The sequence below is a fragment of the Marmota flaviventris genome, chromosome 5 (assembly GCF_047511675.1).
Source record: "Marmota flaviventris isolate mMarFla1 chromosome 5, mMarFla1.hap1, whole genome shotgun sequence".
Classification (NCBI taxonomy): domain Eukaryota; kingdom Metazoa; phylum Chordata; class Mammalia; order Rodentia; family Sciuridae; genus Marmota; species Marmota flaviventris.
The window spans coordinates 58,648,025-58,666,822 of record NC_092502.1 but is presented as its reverse complement, the minus strand read 5'-3'; the positions used below and the strand labels follow the sequence as shown (position 1 = coordinate 58,666,822).

At 37.1% G+C, this 18,798-nt stretch overlaps 1 protein-coding gene across 1 annotated transcript in view; it reads right to left on the bottom strand.

Moving 5' to 3' along the window:
* Slc27a6 (solute carrier family 27 member 6) overlaps window positions 1-5,413 on the bottom strand; it is a 55,919-nt gene extending 50,506 nt beyond the window's left edge. Inside the window, exon 1 of the mRNA XM_027949364.2 lies at window positions 4,933-5,413. Within this exon, the coding sequence (XP_027805165.2) occupies window positions 4,933-5,413 (481 nt within the window). The remainder of the gene's footprint in view (window positions 1-4,932) is intronic.
* Between the last annotated feature and the right edge of the window lie 13,385 nt (window positions 5,414-18,798).

Sequence of the window (18,798 nt, the reverse complement as noted above, 5' to 3'; positions counted from 1 at the left end):
TAAATAAATAAATAAATACAAAAGAAAGTTACTAAGTTCCCAAATGGACTTGTTGTTTTTATTCAATAATTTAGCCACATATTCATCCAAGCCATAAATATTTATTGAATATCTTCTTTGCACTCAATCCTGAGAATTTGGTAGAAAACAAAATAAACTTCCTCAGATCCAAGATCTTACAATCTAGTTCTTAAACTGTTCTTCAAGGTTACACCAATGTGTTTGGCAGTTCGCTAAGGAAACTTCATGACTTACGGGAGTCACTGTAAATAGCCACAGCACACCTGAGGTGGGAGGGAAAGTTCAGTGGAAAAGGTACTGAGAGAAGGTGGGTGGATAAATAGAAGGTGAGAAAGAAAAGGAAAGGAAAGGAAAGGGAGAAAGAAGATGGTGATAAGACAATAAATCAAGCTGGAAGGAAGACAAACACTGCAGGATATCCTGATTAACATAAGAAAATCAGGACAAATCTGGACTCCAGTTCCCATGTGACACTGCTTAGACCCATGAGCATCAGTAGGTGACTTACCCAGAGGAATCTTGCTGCCCTCATCCTTAAAATAAAGCTATTATCTAACTTTTGTGGCCACAGTGAAAAAGGAAAAAAAAAGATGTATAAAAACACTTTGTAATCTACAAATTTCTTTAAAATGGAAGGGATTATTATTATCATATATTAACATATTGTATTATATATTACATGACATGTTATACATTAACATATAATTTATAATAATAATTACACATTATAATTATATATTATTTTGTTATATATTTAATATGTTAAAGGACATAGGTTACATATATTCTATAAATGATATACAAACATCCTAACACTTTCCTATTGATTCTAAGTAAAGAGAAAAGCACAGATCAGTAGATAAACAGATATCAGTAGATATCAGAGGTAAAAAATCAAGGATAAGAGACTATAAGACTTCTTTGCTATTACTTTTGAGTCTTCAGACTTTGTGGGAAAGCAATGATAATTTTATAAGTATTTTGATTTTTTTCTGTGTATAGAAAACCTCATTTCATAATATTGATAAATTTATTTTAAAATTTTGTGAAACCTGAATGCATATTTTTCATAATTATATTAAAATGAATTGGCAGTCCCAGAAATAAGTGGACCGTATAGTACAGCAGGGTCTTAAATTAGAAGCCAGTTTTTCAGTCCTGGTTCTGCAACCTACTAAGGTGTTGTACTTTAAACCAGTTACTTAATTTCTTTTCATCTCAGTTGCCAAACTACAGAACTGCTCTAGCTTCTCAGCATTATTGGTAGTGCCATAAACATGGTCAGCCTTGAAAAAGTGGCAACTGTGGATAGTTTTGTTTATTTGTTTTTAATTTTTTAGTTGTAGGTGGACATATTACCTTTATTTACTTATTTTTATGTGTTGCTGAGGATCGAACCCAATGCCTCACATGTGCTAGGCAAGTGCTGTACCTCTAAGCCATGACTCTAACCCTTGTAGATAGTTTTGATAATAACAGTAGCATTTGCCTGGGGACTTAGCTGCTATGTTTCCTTTGGTTTAGTCTAGAAGACAGTGATGGAAACTTCATCTATCACCAAGGTTTTTATCTGGTCTGGCCTATAAAACCTGTTTGAAACTGATTTTATATGACCTATGAAAAAATGTAATTTTTCTAAAACATAATGTGTTCAAGGTCCTATTTCAAACAAACTTTATACTAATCTTTCATATTGCTAGCACCAAATTAGGTTGCAGCAGCAAAGTCCAAATGAGATTACTTATTAAAAGCTCCAGAGTGACTTTACAATCATAATAGCAATTATTTTAATTCACTAAGTATCTAGTTAGTACATATCAGGCACTCAGTCACTTTGCAAAAGCTGATATTAAATAGATAGTATTATTTATACTTTGCAACTTGGTAAAGTAACACTCACAGATAAATCATTAGCTATGAAGTGGAAAAGCACATATGAAATTCAGACCTGTTTGGCTTAACACTGTCTAACCTACTTGATTTGTCTTTCCACTTCAATATACTTTCCCTAGGGATATAATGATTTCCTAGTATATCTCCATCAGAAATACTCAAAAAAGGATCTAAAAACTCTAAAATGTAAAGTCTTTAAAACTATGTACATATTCTATTAACTGATGCAACTCAAAATGTCAAGAATATGCTATTCAAGGTATAAGCTTTAAATACAGAGAAGTGAGTATGATCTGAGCTATATCCTAGCCAAAACAAAAACAAACAAACAAACAAAATTTTAATCAAAAAAGAAGTGGTCTTATCTTTGAAAAACACATGTAATTTATGTCTTGGAGATATGCTAGAAAGAATGGTTCATAGGATGTAAGCTAGAGGTCCCAGCTATCTATTTATCCAGCGAACCATCTAAGTAGTCTTGACTTTAAACTCTAGTGCCCCAAATTATCTTTTTCTATATTGAAAAACAAACAAACAAACAAAAAATAACTAGCTGTTGGTGTTAAAAACAAAAACAAGGGAATAATACAATTATTGACTGTCAAGTGAAGCAAAAACTAACATAAATAAAATTACAAAATTAGAGTTAATTAAGCAAGAATTCAGTCAACAGCAGAGTCTGAACGCTCTTATTTTGGGAGGTAACCAGCATAATACACTTCAAGATAAGTCGTGTTTCAGACAACCTGTTTGGGGGTGCTTCTCAGACTGGCCTCAACATCATGGACACATGAATCTTATCAGGGATACTGTGACCTTTCAATTTGCTCTTATGAAGGAAACTATGCCTTTATCATTTGGGGCATAACTTGGGGTTTACATTGGCTGTGGGAATTCCACAATATAATCAGGTTGAGCAATGTGAGAGATGTGACGAAATGTCAGTGTATCCATCAGTGAACTTGGGTCACTTTTCCTGCAGCACTCAGATGTTCATTCATCCTGCTACATTCATATTTGCATTCTGTAATAGACGTTGTTTTACCACTTTGTCAACATTCTGAATGACCATTTGTTCTACTTATTGCTACAGGTCAATAAAACTTAAACATGCTGGTTAACCTCTTTCCAAGCTAAGAGGTTAATCTTGGAAGATAGGAGTAAAGAACAAAATGAACAAACAATACCCAAAGGACACTCTTTGGCTTCTCAGCTCCTGCAGCCTTAAAAACGAAACAACATTGAAAGTAAACATTTTACCACTGTATCAGGCCTTGTGCTGAGCTGGAAGGACAATGATAACTAGGAAGAATTTTTGAAGGGTTGACCTTCTTCATATTGCCTAGCTCAGTTTTCTGTCATATACAAAAATTATATAATACAGTTATATACTTTAGAGATATGTAGGTTATTATAAGTTAGATTATTTTTCCACATTGCTCTGTGAATTTAAAAATTATCTATAAGGTTTCAGTATATATCTATTAATCTAAAACACTTAACTATTTTCACCAAGGTGCTTACCACCAATCCTCCCACTCTTCCTACTCCCTCATTTTCCTAGCCCATGCAACAAGAATCTGCATAAATAATTTAAATTGTATCAAATAGGTATCATTTTTCATACTTCAATTCCATTTTGTTAAGCTATACATCTTCCTAGATTCTTGGTTAATTAATAACTACACCAAAGATTTTTCTTCACAGCTCAGTGTTAAGTATCTGAGGCAAACCCATCTTAATACCAACATAGGGAGAAAAGGAAGGGTAGAACTTCCTCAGAGAAAATAATAATGATGCACACATGAGAAGCAGTGTTACAGAGGAAGAGACTTAGAGTCTGCCAAAAGTCTGCCCACTGGCTGGCAGGTTAGGAGCCCAACCTTGCTCTGGCAAATCCTATCTTGCAGACAGTATAAAATAAGAACAGACATGAAGTTAAGAATTCATGAAATCCAGAGTAAACAAATCTGTTTTGCAAATGCAATCATCCTTGATAAATTTACCATTAGAAGCAAGTAGGTATTCCACAATGAAGTTAACATAACTTTCTTATTCCTCAAACTTTTTTTTTCTAGATCTGATAAGACTTACAACCAAACAAGTTCTTTGTCACTCTATTCTTGTACAGACAGAAGGTACCAAGAGCATTAAAATTGTCCCCTCCCAAAATGTGGGTGCCTGCCTCAATTTCTTGTAATATCCTGAGACTTTCTGCTCTGGGAGTCAGCCTTCCAGCCCAGCCCAGTGCCCTTGCCTTCTACCCTCAAAGGTGGCCCACAGCCTGCTGAGTTGTACTGTACTTTTCAGCTCTCTCCCACGCCCCTTCTGGCCTCTGTGACCCTAAGCAAACTCCACCCTAAGCAATATCCTAAGCAGAGATTTCATAAAAGCTTTCTGAAACTGTCTTGATATTTACTAATCTACAAAAGAGTGGATGATTAAAGAGGCATGGGCATTTAAACCTCCTGCCATAGAATTGTAAAACTATTTTATACTCTTGGCATGCACACATTTTCACACATCTAAAACTATTAGTTATGAACTGTTCTAAAGGAAAAGGAAGGTAGGAAAACAGGTCCCAAAAAACAAAGACCGAATGTTCTCTCTGATGTGTGGATGCTAACACACAATTAGGGAGGGGGAGGGAAGAATAGAAGTTCATTGGATTAGACAAAGGGGAATAAATAGAAGGAAGGGGAATGGGAATTGGAAAGACAGTAGAATGAATCTGACATAACTTTCCTATGATCATATATGAATACACAACCAGTGAAACTACATCATATACAACCACAAGAATGGGATCCTAATTAGAATAAGTTATACTTATTCCATGTATGTATACATATAGGCTATTATATACTATGTATATATGTATACTCCATGTATGTATAATGTGTCAAAATACACTCTATTGTCATGTATATCTAAAAAGAACAAATTAAAAACTTTTTAAGAAAAAGGAAAATAGATCTCTTTACATTCTCCCTAAGCAGATCACACCCCATACTCTACCTGCGCCCACCACTAGGGCCTTGGGCTCGCAGGTGCGGATGCAATGCAGAAGGGAGTTGGAGCGAACGTTGCAGTTGAGGAAGGCCACCACGCAGCCCAGCTTAGCCAAGCCAAACCACACGTGAACAAAGTCGGGTTCATTGCTCATCAGCAAAGCCACAGTGTCCCCCTTTTCCAGTGAGGAGTGGTTCAGGAAGACACGGGCCACTTTGTTACTCCTTTTATCCACATCCTGATAAGTGTAGATGTCTCCTTCATAAATGATGAAAGGTTTCTGGGGTTGCCTCTTGGCATGGCTCAGGAATTTATCCAGCACAGTGACCTGCTCGCCTCTCCATTTGCACTTTGTGATCTGAATTCCAAAGCGCACCACCTTCAGCAGGAACCAGAAATCATCCCAGAAATAAGGGAACAGAAGTCTCTGCACGCAGTGCAGAAAGATCATGCCAGCCCCTATTCCTGTTAGCCATGACAAGAGCATGGGGGCACAGGTCAGAGGCAGTTCTTGTCCCAACCCTACCAGAGTCCTCTTTCAGGATCCGTGGCTCCCTCAGCGAAGATCTCCAGTCCTCACTGCTCAAGGAGGGAAACTGCAGTTCGTGTCACCCTTTCTGGAGGGATCCTGTGAAACAGAACCAGAGATTTGTACCCAGAAAGTTGCCTCAACGAATTCTGGGGTAAAGCTTGGGAAAACCGAGTGGGTGTAGAGCAGAAAGTCTCTGAATATTACAAGAAATCAACTCAGGCACCGGAGGAGCTGGGAGTCTGCCTTCCAGCCCAGCCCAGCGCCCTCGCCTCTCACCCTCAATGGTAGCCGGCGCCCTGCTGACTTGTACTGTACTTTCCAGCCCTCTCCCACGCTCCCCGGCCTCTGTGACCCTAAGCAAACTCCACTACCCTCAGGAGAAGTAACTCCAGAAGCTGATGCTCTTTCCTCTCGCGGTAGTTTCTCTGGAGGCTGAGATCCAGAGGCTGAATTCGAACCGGGAGAAGCAGAGGTGGGGAAGACTGGAATGCAGTGGCTTCCCGTCTCCACCAGCCAGCAACCAGGCTGGTTATCGAGGCCCCGCCTCTGCTCGCGCCCCCAAGCTTGCCGGGGCCCCAGGGCCCCGCAGCGCCACCTTGCCCCGCCCAGTGCCCAGTAGCTCCGCTGGGACGCACCGGGTCCACCCAACTGTTCCCAGGTGACCACAGAGTCTACTGGAAGAAGCTGTCCTCCACTCCAGCCGCAGCTCGGGATCTGAGAGTCCTTGGGGCTGTGTATCTCTCCTCCCAACAGCAGCGGGATAGTCACCCGCCTGCCTCCTGCCTCCAGGCTCCAGGCCAACTCCAGTCCTGACTCCTCTGCCCCGCAGCTGCAACAGCCTGGGCATTCTGTCCGGCTCCTTCGGGATGCGCTTACAGTCACTGGGATACCCGTGAGGCGCTGGCCAGCTCCCACTCCACAGACCGTGCCCGGGATCAGACTTCTGGCGCGGAACAGGACAGTTCCACTCAGGGACAGCCAGGGATCAGAAAGGTGTGGTATGAAGTCACAGGGGAACAGGGCTGCTGGAATTTGAGTCCCAGAGGCTCGGGGAAGAAGAGTAGTGCACTAGAGTTCATTCATAAAATCAGCAATTAATGGGAACAAAACTAGAGGCTGCAAACAAATAAAAACAAAAAAGAAAAAAGAACTGAGGAGGAGAGAAATATATATATTTGCAACCCGTATTTTTGAAAACAGGTTGTTGTTTGTATTTATATTGAAACTAATGTCGTTAGAGTGCCTCCACAGTGCTTTTTACAAAAGTTTCCAATTTTTTGATTGATTTAACAACTTAAATCGATAGTCACATCCACGTTAAAAAATAAAAACAAAGTATAAAATTCTGCCTATTATCTGTCTTTAAAAATCAATTTAAGATCATCAAAATTTTGAACTGAGAATTCTGAAGAGAACTCCGAGTAAAAAGGAAGCAGGCAAATGAAAAGAATGATAAAATGTTGCACAAAGTTGATTCTTACTAAAGATAAAACACTAAGGAATACTTAATCACACTTTTTTCCCCCGTAGCAGACGTTATCATTCCAGCTCTTAACTTTAAAGTGTATATGAGTGGTTAATAGTATGTATTGATATAATTAAGCATGGCCTCATGCTGTCTGGCTTTTCTCCCCTCCATCCTGTGCTCCATAGCTGGTTTCTGGCTAACTTCAGATTCCCCAACAAAAGAAAAACCTGACAATTCCAAAGACAGACTATGGTTTATTAGCCTGATTACTTTGAAGTCACAACGAAGAACTCTAAATGAACATCGACTCTTAAAATTTGTTCGTGTGGATGAAGAAAAAGCTTTCTCATTTTCCTCAGAAGTTCTAGTTGTTTTTTTTTAATTCAAAAATATCTTTAGTTAAAACTAAAACTACTAGTATCAACTATTTTACAACTTGAAAAGCGTCTTTGAAGTTAAATTATTTTATCACCCATCTCTGGTATAATTAAGTTTCTTCCTAGAAAAAAAAAATTAAGTCAGAATAGAATATGGAGCAGTTAGTCTCAGATGTTTGGATTGCCAATATGAGGAAAATTTGTCCTCATACAGTGAAAAAAAAATGGGGAAAAATATTGGCTTGCCATCTTTTTATTTTGCTAAATTAAAAACATTAAGGATACAGTGTGATAATTACCACCTACTGCCACCATTGTTTTATAAAGGGAAGAATTTATTTCAACATTAAAAGAAGAAAGGAAGTATAGTACCATTGTAATAAAGGAGAGTCTTTTAAAATGAAGAAAACTAATTTTATGAAAAACTCATTATGTTACACCAATTTTCTTTTCTTATCATCAACCTTGTAACAGAATCCCAAGGAATGGAATTAAATTTTTAGCAACTACTATTATAAATGAATGCAGGTTATATTCGGCACCATAAGTCCAAGAGTTTCATTTATTAAGAAGAACTACAAACATATGTTGCAAAACTGCATGTTAACCCAAACCAATTTCATGCCTCACTATGGAAGAGGCAATCAATGAAAATCCCAAGACGATACCTCATGCATTCCTATTTCAGCCCATGAGTGTTGTTTTTTTTTTTTTACAAAAGACCATAAAGTAAAATGGATATAATTTTTAGTTAACATAAGGAAAGGCAGCAATAGCTGCAAGTGAATAAATACATCATTTAACTAAAATAAAGAGAAATAAACACGTTCAAATAGTCTGTATATTTGTGTTAACATTACTTTTGATCAGGAACAGTGCACTATTTCTCAGGTTTCCTTTTAGGTAGTTACAAACATTTTATATTTTTCTTTAATATAATTTGAAAATAAAAATGTTGTGATTAAGTTGATGCAAAAAGGAAGTTTATTTCAATCTATATATGTTCTCCTCAACTCCATTGTCATTTTTTACTTTCCTTTCTGCTCTAACCCACTTTGCACACTCATTTCTGTTGAGGATGAGTTGTTTGGTGAGTAGATGAAAGTAGTATAGAACATATAGCATCATACAACAGACATGAACTCACATTCACAGGATTTTGCCGCTGTGTTCTAAGAATTCTGATTTTGTGCTGTCAAATCACTTGCCTCTAGTAGTCTCCTGATACAATTCTGCAGCAATTACCATTTGGATTATGGGAAGCTTATGTAGGAAGTAAGAGATTCAGAATGATCTCAAATAATGCTATGTTGCAAAACATCTCAATGTGTGCTTGCAATGGGCCAAGAGTTTCTGATTCCCTTGACAATAGCTATAGCTTGGGAAAAGGGATGGAGGAGGAGTGGAATATGTGAAGGAGCTAGATTACTTTAAAAATGGGATCTTTTGAGTTTCCTCTTGAATGAAAGGGCCCACAGGAACTATGGAAGAGTTACTCCCTAAACCTTAGTGGAGAAGTTAACAGTATGGTCTGTGGAGGCCATGAGAATGTTCTGCTCAATTCTTCTGACCTGGTATCCTAATTGACTACTGACTTTCTATTTCCACAACTATTTTTGGACCATGGCCACACTTTCTAGAAGTTCTATGACAGAATGGCAAGAGTACTAAGACTCATTCCAGAGAAAAAGAAGCAGGATTCCTCCTACATACAACCTTTGCAGGGGATTACAGGCCATTATGTTCGGTAATGGGTCTTAACCAAAGGAAAAGTGAAATTTATCCCATTCCCTGGCAGAGAGTAGTTTTAAAGTCTAGAGCAAAGCACTCACCAGGAAAGATAGGTTCTTTCTCACCACAGACACCAGGAGATAGGTACTATCTTTCTTTATCTTCATCTTTCCATTTCAAAGGGGAAAAATAGGGATGAGAATGTTGAATATAATTCTACTCAGGAATAGGGTCTTGTTCAGTTTTCAATCACTGCATTTAAGATATGATACCTACTTGGGTTTTGATGAGAAAATCATTCTTCCTATAATCTAAAGTTTATTTGGGCTAATGAATAATCATTGCCCAGAATTATTCCACAAGCGGACTCATGAAGCAAACTGAACATTAAAGATGAGGAATGCTATTAAAATACTACATGTCTTGGATACATTAAACACTTCTTAAAATATAAAAAATTTTATAGCACAATAAGTGATCCTATAATAATAGTCTTGTGAGCAACTCCCAAACAAATTAAATACTTAACTCTCATGTTTACTACTAAATACAAACGATACTTAGAAATTTATGTCAGTCAGGGTCCTACCAAGAAGATATTTTACCAATGTATTTTATTAATGGTATTTGAGAACACCTTTGTTATATTCAGATACTTCTGGTTATGACAATTTCCCCTTTTTTCATGTTGGTAAAATTGATTAGTTGGAAAACATTCATGTAAAGTATTTATAGTTGACTGGGTCCTTAGAGCAGCTTCATTTCTAGTTTATAAGCCACCTATAGGGAGGCAGAACACTTAGTCATTAGTGAGATACGTCAAAGACAGTCTTCAGCAACTTTTGTTAGGAATCAATAATGCTCTGGAAGTTGCAGTGGCTTGTTCAATGAGCCCCTGCTCTTACTAGTCTCATAAAGTCTAAGATTTATTCTCAAAGACATAGACAGGGGGTATGGGACTTTTGAGGCTTAGAGCATATACTCCATCTCAATATGTTTTGCAAGTTCACAATACTTATTTTTAGATTTTTTTCCAATGACTTAATTATAATAATTATTTTCCTCTGGGTAGGCTGATGTTTCAGGGCTGGCATGACTACCAACTTCAACTTGTGGTTTCCACTTACAGATTCAAGGCAGCTGCTCCAACCCTTGTCATCTCCTGGTCATAGGGAAGGAGAAGGTGATCAGGCAACTCACACCAACTGGTGTTTCTTTGTTTTAATTTTTTTATTAAATTAAAATTTTCAAACATATGGAATGGTATCAGTAATAAAATATCAGCCTACTCCCACCACTTGCTCATCTCCTGGTTTTCATGATTAACATTATGCACTATTTGTTTCATCTTTTTTTTAAGTATTTTTAATATATTGTGAAAAATGACATTCTTCCCCTAAATATTTAAGGACACATCTCTAAAAAAAAGGACATTTCCTTACCTAATCATAGTACCATAATCACACTTAATAAAGTTAATGATTATCTGATATTTTCTCTAATACTTGCTTTATATTAAATTACTCTCAAAATAGTCCCTATTACAAGCTACGTATCTTTTACCAAGACTCATTTGTTAAGGCAAAGAGGCCAGAGGACTTGTGGCATGTCCCACTTTGTGCCAATCGCATCTAACTATCTTTTTCTCTTCCCCTTTGACAGGTTCTTTTGTATCCTGCATTTCATGTGAACCGGTACTTTGATGTACAGACTTGATGAGGCTTAGGTTGAATATGTTTGAAGAATATGTCTTAGGTGATGTTATATACTTCATGCTACTTACATCAGAGTGAATAAACAAAATATCTGTTTGTTGTGAATTAGACAACTTAACACTATTGTTGATTATAAAGTTGACTACTGGTTTCATTGGTGATAAAGCCTGGTTATGTTTTTCCCCTTGTGATTTGCTACTTCAACTGTATAAGAAAGTGGTATTTTGATCATCTGTGAATATTCAGTATTCTATCAATTTCACTTAGTTATTTTAGCATAGGTTAGTGGATTCTTGCATGAACCAATTATCTCACAGAGACGAAAAAATTATTACTTAATTCTATCATTCTTTCTACATATCATCTAACATGTTTTTCTGAAAGATCTTCTTTTCATTGATAAGAACTACATGATTATTGTGAAATAGAGTTTGCAAGAAAAAAGAGATAAATTCTTCATTCTTTTTCATCAATAATCAATATTTAAAGTGAAGAATTTTAGTGACAACTTCTGTTATTAAGAGACATTTTTATTTTGTTTTAAACTATAATTATCTTTCAAACTTATGATATATTGGATTTAAAAATTAGAATAATAAAAAGATGATATACTCAATTAAAGGAGGCTGTAATAACCTATGGTCTGCAAGCACTCTTCACTGTGAGCATGGTCGAATCCACTACCAACTTGGACATGACGCCAGCAGATTGGGCTAACATGTGTCGATCTGTGCTAAATGGAGGACAATATTTGTTATGGAAGGTTGCCAATAAGGAATTTTGCACGGAGACAGCTAGGTGAAATGCAGCAGCCGGTTACCCTCAAAGAAATCTAGACATGTTGTTAGGAAAAGGACCTTATGAGGGTCAACAGCAACAAATTGAATATGATCCTGGCGTATATGCACAAATTGCTGTAGATACAGTTAGGGCATGGAAAACTTTACAGGGACATGGAGATTTACAAGGACAATTATGTAAGGTATTACAAGGAACTAATGAACCTTACGCTGAATTTGTAGACAGGCTTATTCAAACGGCTTCCAGAATTTTTGGGGATACAGAACAAGCAATGCCATTTATAAAACAACTGGCTTATGACCAAGCAAATCGTTGCTGCAGAGAGGTCATTAGACCATGGAGACATGAAGATTTAAACACATATATTAAATTATGTAGAGACATTAATGAACAAGGGCAAGTCTTGGCAGCAGTACAACAGGCTTTAGATACCAGGCCAAAAACATGCTACAATTGTGAACAAACAGGACATTTTAAAAGGAGTTGCCCCATAGGAGGAGGGTTTAACAAAGCTAGGTATCAAAGGAATAGAATACCGGGTATTTGCCCACGATGCCGTAGAAGGAGACATTGGGCTAATGAATGCCGTTCTCAAACCACCATAGAGGGTACTCCGTTATCAAAAAACGGACAAGGACCAAGTGTTTACCCATGATATCGTGGAGAAAGGCATCAGGCTCCATTGCCAAAAAACAGACTGGGGGGCCCAATGCTCTGGGGCCCACAACCACAAATATACGGGGCAATGGAGGAACCCAGCAACACCATCAGGGTAGTGCCCAGAACACATTATCCATTAAATCCCTCATCAGACAAACTAGAGGGAGCACAGGGTTGGACATCTGCGCCTCTGCCAGAGCAGTACTAACTCCAGAGATGGGAATTCAAATCATCCCCACAGGAGTAAAAGGACCTCTTCCCCAAGGAACAGTAGGCTTATTATTGGGACGCAGTTCTTCTACACTAAAAGGACTTATGATAAGTCCTGGGGTAATTGATCCCGATTATGAAGGTGAAATAAAAATTATAGCTAGTTCTCCAAGAGGTATATCAGTAATTTCACCAGGAGAAAGAATAGCACAGTTATTAATAATACCCAGCCTGCATGATAAATTTTCCAGTCGTTCTGTAGAAAGAGGTTCCAGGGGATTAGGCTCCACAGGTGTGGATTGGGCTATGCTGTCCTTAAATTTAGATTCTCGCCCAATGCTAAAACTAAATATTCAAGGACATGAATTTAATGGGCTACTGGACACAGGTGCTGACCTTAGCATCATATCTCGTCAAGAATGGCCAAAACATTGGCCATTACAACAAGCCACTCAAACGCTTCGAGGCCTAGGAGTGGCAACTAATCCCCATAGAAGTGCAATGATATTAGATTGGAAGGATCCTGAAAGATGTGAAGGAACTATACAGCCATATGTATTGGATCATCTTCCTATAAATTTATGGGGACAAGATGTCCTAGATCAATTAGGTTTGACATTAACAAATAACATCAATCCTAACGCACCCACTACTAGGGCTAGACAAGGCTTTAGGAAAGAAAAAAGATTAAGAGAACAAGAACAAGGTAAGGCAGCACCAATTCAAATAGATCAAGGAATAAATAGACATGGATTGGGTTTTCAGAAAGGGCCACTGAGACAATCAAAATTACTTGGAAATCAGAAAGACCAGTGTGGGTTCCTCAGTGGCCCCTGATTAAAGAAAAGATACAAGTAGCCCATGACCTGGTCAAACAACAATTAGCAGAGGGACATATACAACCTTCCGTATCTCCCCATAATACTCCCATTTTTGTCATTAAAAAGAAATCTGGTAAATGGAGATTATTGCAAGATTTAAGAGCCATTAATAATGAGATGGTTATTATGGGACCTGCTCAATCAGGGATTCCCCAATTGTCTGCTTTACCAAAAACCTGGTATGTTTTAGCTATAGATATTAAAGATTGTTTTTTTTTCAATTCCAATTCATCCTGAGGATAGTCCACGTTTTGCATTTACTATCCTTGCACTAAATCATGAAGGTCCTGATCAGAGATATGAATGGAAAGTACTCACTCAAGGGATGGCTAATAGTCCAACTATGTGTCAAATTTATGTTAACAAAGCAATCCAGCCACTTAGAAATCAAAATCCTGAACTACAAATATTTCACTATATGGATGATATGTTATTGGCACATAAAGATAAAAGCACATTGCTAGAATGTTATGCCACACTTACAAATTTATTAAAAAATTATAATCTAGAGATAGCAATAGATAAAGTACAATTAAATCTTCCAATCAATTATTTAGGAGTTCTATTATACTCCACCATGGTCCGTCCACCAAAAATTCAAATACGAGTAGATCAACTCAAATCACTTAACGACTTTCAAAAGTTATTGGGAGACATAAATTGGATAAGGCCTTATCTAGGCATACCAACAGGAGAGCTAGGACCTTTATTTGATATCCTAAAAGGTTCCATCAGATCCAAATTCACCCTGCATATTAACGCCTGAAGCAAGAAAGGCATTAAAATCATTGAAACATATATGGAAAATATGCATTTGGATAGAATTGATATAAGTTTGCCTTTATTATTTATTGTACTACCAACAAAAAATATTCCTACAGGAGTATTTTGGCAAGAAGGTCCATTATTGTGGATACATTTATCTTATTCTCCTAACACTATTCTTACTAGGTATCCTGAGGCTGTAGGACAATTAATACTCAAAGGAATAAGAGTAGCAAAGGGAGTGTTTGGGATTTCTCCCAATAAAATTATTACTCCATATACTATGGATCAAATTGATGAGTTAGCAAATGAGTTAAACACTTGGGCAATAATCATGTGTAAATCTAATGTTTCATTTGATAATCACTTACCATCTAATCCTTTGTTGTCTATTTGGTCTAAGCATCCTATAGTTTTTCAAAAAATGACAAGAAAAACCCCTATCATGAATGCTCCAAATATACTCACTGATGGGTCAAATAATGGTACAGCAGCAGTAGTTACCCCTGATCAAACTTTTACATTTTTAGTACCCAAACAATCAGCTCAAAAGGTAGAGCTTAATGCAGTATTACAAGCTTTTGTGATGTTTAAAGATTCTGTATTTAATTTATTTTCTGATAGTCAGTATGTAGTTAATGCTATAGTATCCCTTGAAGATGTTGGTAGGATTTCCCCTTCTTCTACTGTTTTCTCTTTGTTTTCCACTATACAAAGTCTAATCTGGGACATAAAAGATCCATTCTTTATAGGACATATCAGGGCACATACAGGATTGCCTGGAGCCCTTAGTTTGGGCAATGAATTAGCAGATAAATCTACACATGACATACATATTTTCTCCACAATAAAAGAAGCTATAAATTTTCATAAAAGGTTCCATGTCAATGCTAATACTTTACAAAAGCGTTTTAAAATAACTAAAGAACAAGCCAGACATATAATAAAACAATGTCAAAATTGTGTGACCTTTTTACCACAAGTTAATCTTGGAATCAATCCTAGAGGAATGATACCTAACCATATTTGGCAAATGGACGTCACACACTTGCCAGAATTTGGAAAATTAAAATATTTGCATGTTACAGTTGATACTTCTTCCGGATTTTTGATGGGCTCCCTTCATTCCAGAGAAAAAATTAAAGATGTTATAGCTCATTGCTTACAAAATTTTGCCACTATGGGCATTCCAAAACAGTTAAAAACAGATAATGGTCCTGGTTATACTTCTACCTCTTTTAAACAATTTTGCTCATCATTTGGCATTACTCACATAACAGGAATTCCATACAATCCACAGGGACAAGGCATAGTTGAAAGAGCTCATCAAACTATTAAAATGTACTTGTTAAAACAAAAGGAGGGAATTGGAAAGGGGTATATATCCCCCAAAGGTCAACTTAAAATAACCCTTTTTACTCTACACTTTTTAAATTTGGATTCATCAGGGCTTAGTGCTGCGGAAAGACATTTGTATCCAAAAAATACATAAGCCTAAGGTACTTTGGAAGGATATTCTAACAGGACAATGGAAAGGTCCTGACCCAGTGATTGTCTGGAGTCGGGGTTCTGTTTGTGTGTTTCCACAGGGAGAACAGCAGCCGATTTGGATTCCAGAAAGACTAACCAAAGTGATTTCTACAGACCAAAAAGAAGATGATTTGACGCAAATCCATAACAGCTGATATCCAGAGCTCCAGCTTGGCTATTCTTACATCTGCGACAGTGATTAACCAGGATGCTTTCTTCAATATCTATTTTATTATTTGCTTTTTCCCACAACATAAAGTTCTATTTTATTTTTGAGCTCATACAGACCTAGGTTAATGTTTTTCTGATCAGTTTTATTTTTTGACTGTGGAGTTTTTAAACACTGCAATGGAGATTTCACCTATGTAAAGCTACAAGGCCTTTACTATTGTCTTATGTGTTGTATGTTACGTGTGCACACTTCTGTTTTGTGTTGTATGTCTGTATGTGCGTATGTCCATATATCATATATGAGGAGCGCTCATGAATAAATGGATCTGAAATTTTTTTATTATTCACGTAATTTTAGTGGTTTAATTTAAACTGGGTAAACAGTTGTTGAGGATTGTTTTAATATGTGTACAAATAAGCAGGTTAACAGATCTGTTTGTTTACTTTCACCTTTCCTTTTCATTATATTTAATAATTCTGTTCAGGATAATGTAAATTGTTCAAAAAATTGTTTTCTTAGTGCCTGTTGGAATGTTACATGATTTTTCTTTTAGCCATCATTGTCAGAATTCCTATCTTCATCCCAGTGCCGGTGAAGACAAAGATGAAACCAAACTACAGTTTCTTTGATAGTTATCACAACAAACTGTATAAACTGATGCATCAATGAATAATAACTCAACAAGTAATGCTCATTCAAGGAGTCGATTTATTTTGGGAGGAAATGGACATATTGATAGATTCCTCCGCTTTGAACTGCTTGCAGATCTTTCCTGGACTATGTATCACTTGTATGCATTGTGATCTATCTGTTGATGCAGCGAATTATGGTAGTGCTGGCGTATCTTTACTGATGTGTCACCAGTGATGCAATTCTTCCTAAGGAGCTGTCAATTGGCTTGGTGTCGTGGCATTTCTGTATCCTCCTCCCTTCTACTAGTGATGGTCTAATTTTGGGGGCCAACAGAGGTGAGGCAAAGAACCTCACCCCCCCACCGGCACCAAGGCCAAATTTGGGGGCCAACAGAGGTGAGGCAAAGAACCTCACCCCCCCACTGGTGCATAGGCCTATCCACAAGTATGGCTGTATGCTGGACCGGTAGTCAGTGACGGGTATGATCCAATTGCAGTGGTACCAACCTAAGACAGGAGGCTGACGCCTGGAGGTCAGTTCATCCAATGACGGGTAAGAACCATATGTTGAATTGGACAAACCTAACAGGCACGGTCCCTAGCTACATTGCTTGTTGCTTAATTAAACAGAAGGGGGGAGATGCTAAGAGCCACAGCCAAATAATATGATGCATGGCATTTTTGGTTGAAAGGTGATGCCAGCAAGCCTTTGAGATGGTATGATTATGTTAAGATCTGCATTCAAATCGATATTGGACTCCTGCTGTCCAACTCGGCCTGCTACGGGACTCCTGGAGAGTTCCCATTGGTTGGGGAAGTGCAGTAGGAGGGAATTCCGGAGGAGGGACTTCCTGTTGGGGTCCGGGAGAACGCTGCATGGGTCGATCGGCAATCTTCCTGGGAGCATACGGGCATTGGCGGCAGTTTCAAAAATAAAGTTTGTTCCTGCTTTAGTGGCTCGTGATTTTGTGCCCAGCCAGACTGCGGCACAATCTCATGATAAAACATAAGTGAATGAGAAGAGGCTTCTTATGGAAGAGCAAAGAAAGTGGTTTCTTCAGATGGAATCTCCTCATGGTGAAGATATCAGGGACATTGTTGAAATATCAACAAAGTATTTAGAATACTATATCAAATTTTAGATGATAAAACAGGAGCACTTGAGAGGATCGTCTTCATTTTGAAAAACATTCTATTGTGAGTAAATTTTGCTTTCAAACACCATAGCATGCAACAGAGAAATCTTTCATGAAAGGAGGAATCAATCAATGTGACAAACTTCATTTTTGTCTTAATTTAAGCAATTGCCATTGTCACCCCAACCTTCATCAATCACCAATGCAATTAGCAGCAGCCATCAACATTGAGGCAAGATCCTTCACCAGCAAAGAAGACTGTAACACACTAAAGAATTAGATGACTTTTAGCATTTGTTATAATAAGTTATTCTAAATTAAGAAATGTACGTTATTTTTTGCCATGAAGATTTTGCACACTTAATTTTTTATAATATAGTGTGAATATAACTTTTATATGTACTGGAAAACTAAAAAAATGTGTGAATTGTTTTATTGAACTAATCTGGAATCAAACACACAATACTTAATCCAGTTATGTCTTTACAAGTTAATTCATGTTACCAAGTATAAATCTTTTGATTCTGTATTCTAATACTATTATTAAAATCTTTCATGCATATAGAACAAAATTTTATCTTATTTGACACAAAACTATATACATTTAAATCCATATTTTTTTCTTTTTGCAATACTATTTCCTACATGTGAAGCAAATTATAAAAACAAATTTAAAACAAAAGCTAAATCAAACAAACAGAACTTTTCAGAAAAAAGAGATATGATAGCAACATGGACTAAAAATTCAAGCTACATGCTTCAAAGAGACATTGTTCTCCAACTATTTTAAGAAGGTGTGTCCTGATTTGCTACAGGAAGCACATACAAATTTTGGATCATTGAATCAATTATGTTCATGAGCTTCATAATATAATATCAAATGAAAACCTAAAGGTTTCAGACAAGGAATGTCTACAATTTGCCACCAGGAAATACCTGTCAACTGTTTACAATTGGCTTCTAAACTGAGAAAGGTTCAGATAAGCCTCAATGGACCCTTTTCAATGTAGAAATATGAATAGCACTACAAATATAACAATGCATTCTTTTGCCAGTAAAAGAAATCCAAAGCCAGATGGAGAAAACTTGCTATTCCATTATATCTGTGGGATCTCTAAGAAAGAGTCAACACCAGGTCCTTTAATCCTGTTAAACAAACAGAATCAGAATAAAAACAGAAACTGACACCCTTCTCTAAAAAGCATGAGGGACATGCCTTCCAGCAATACTATGCAGGAAGAACTTCTAGCTAAGGAATTTCT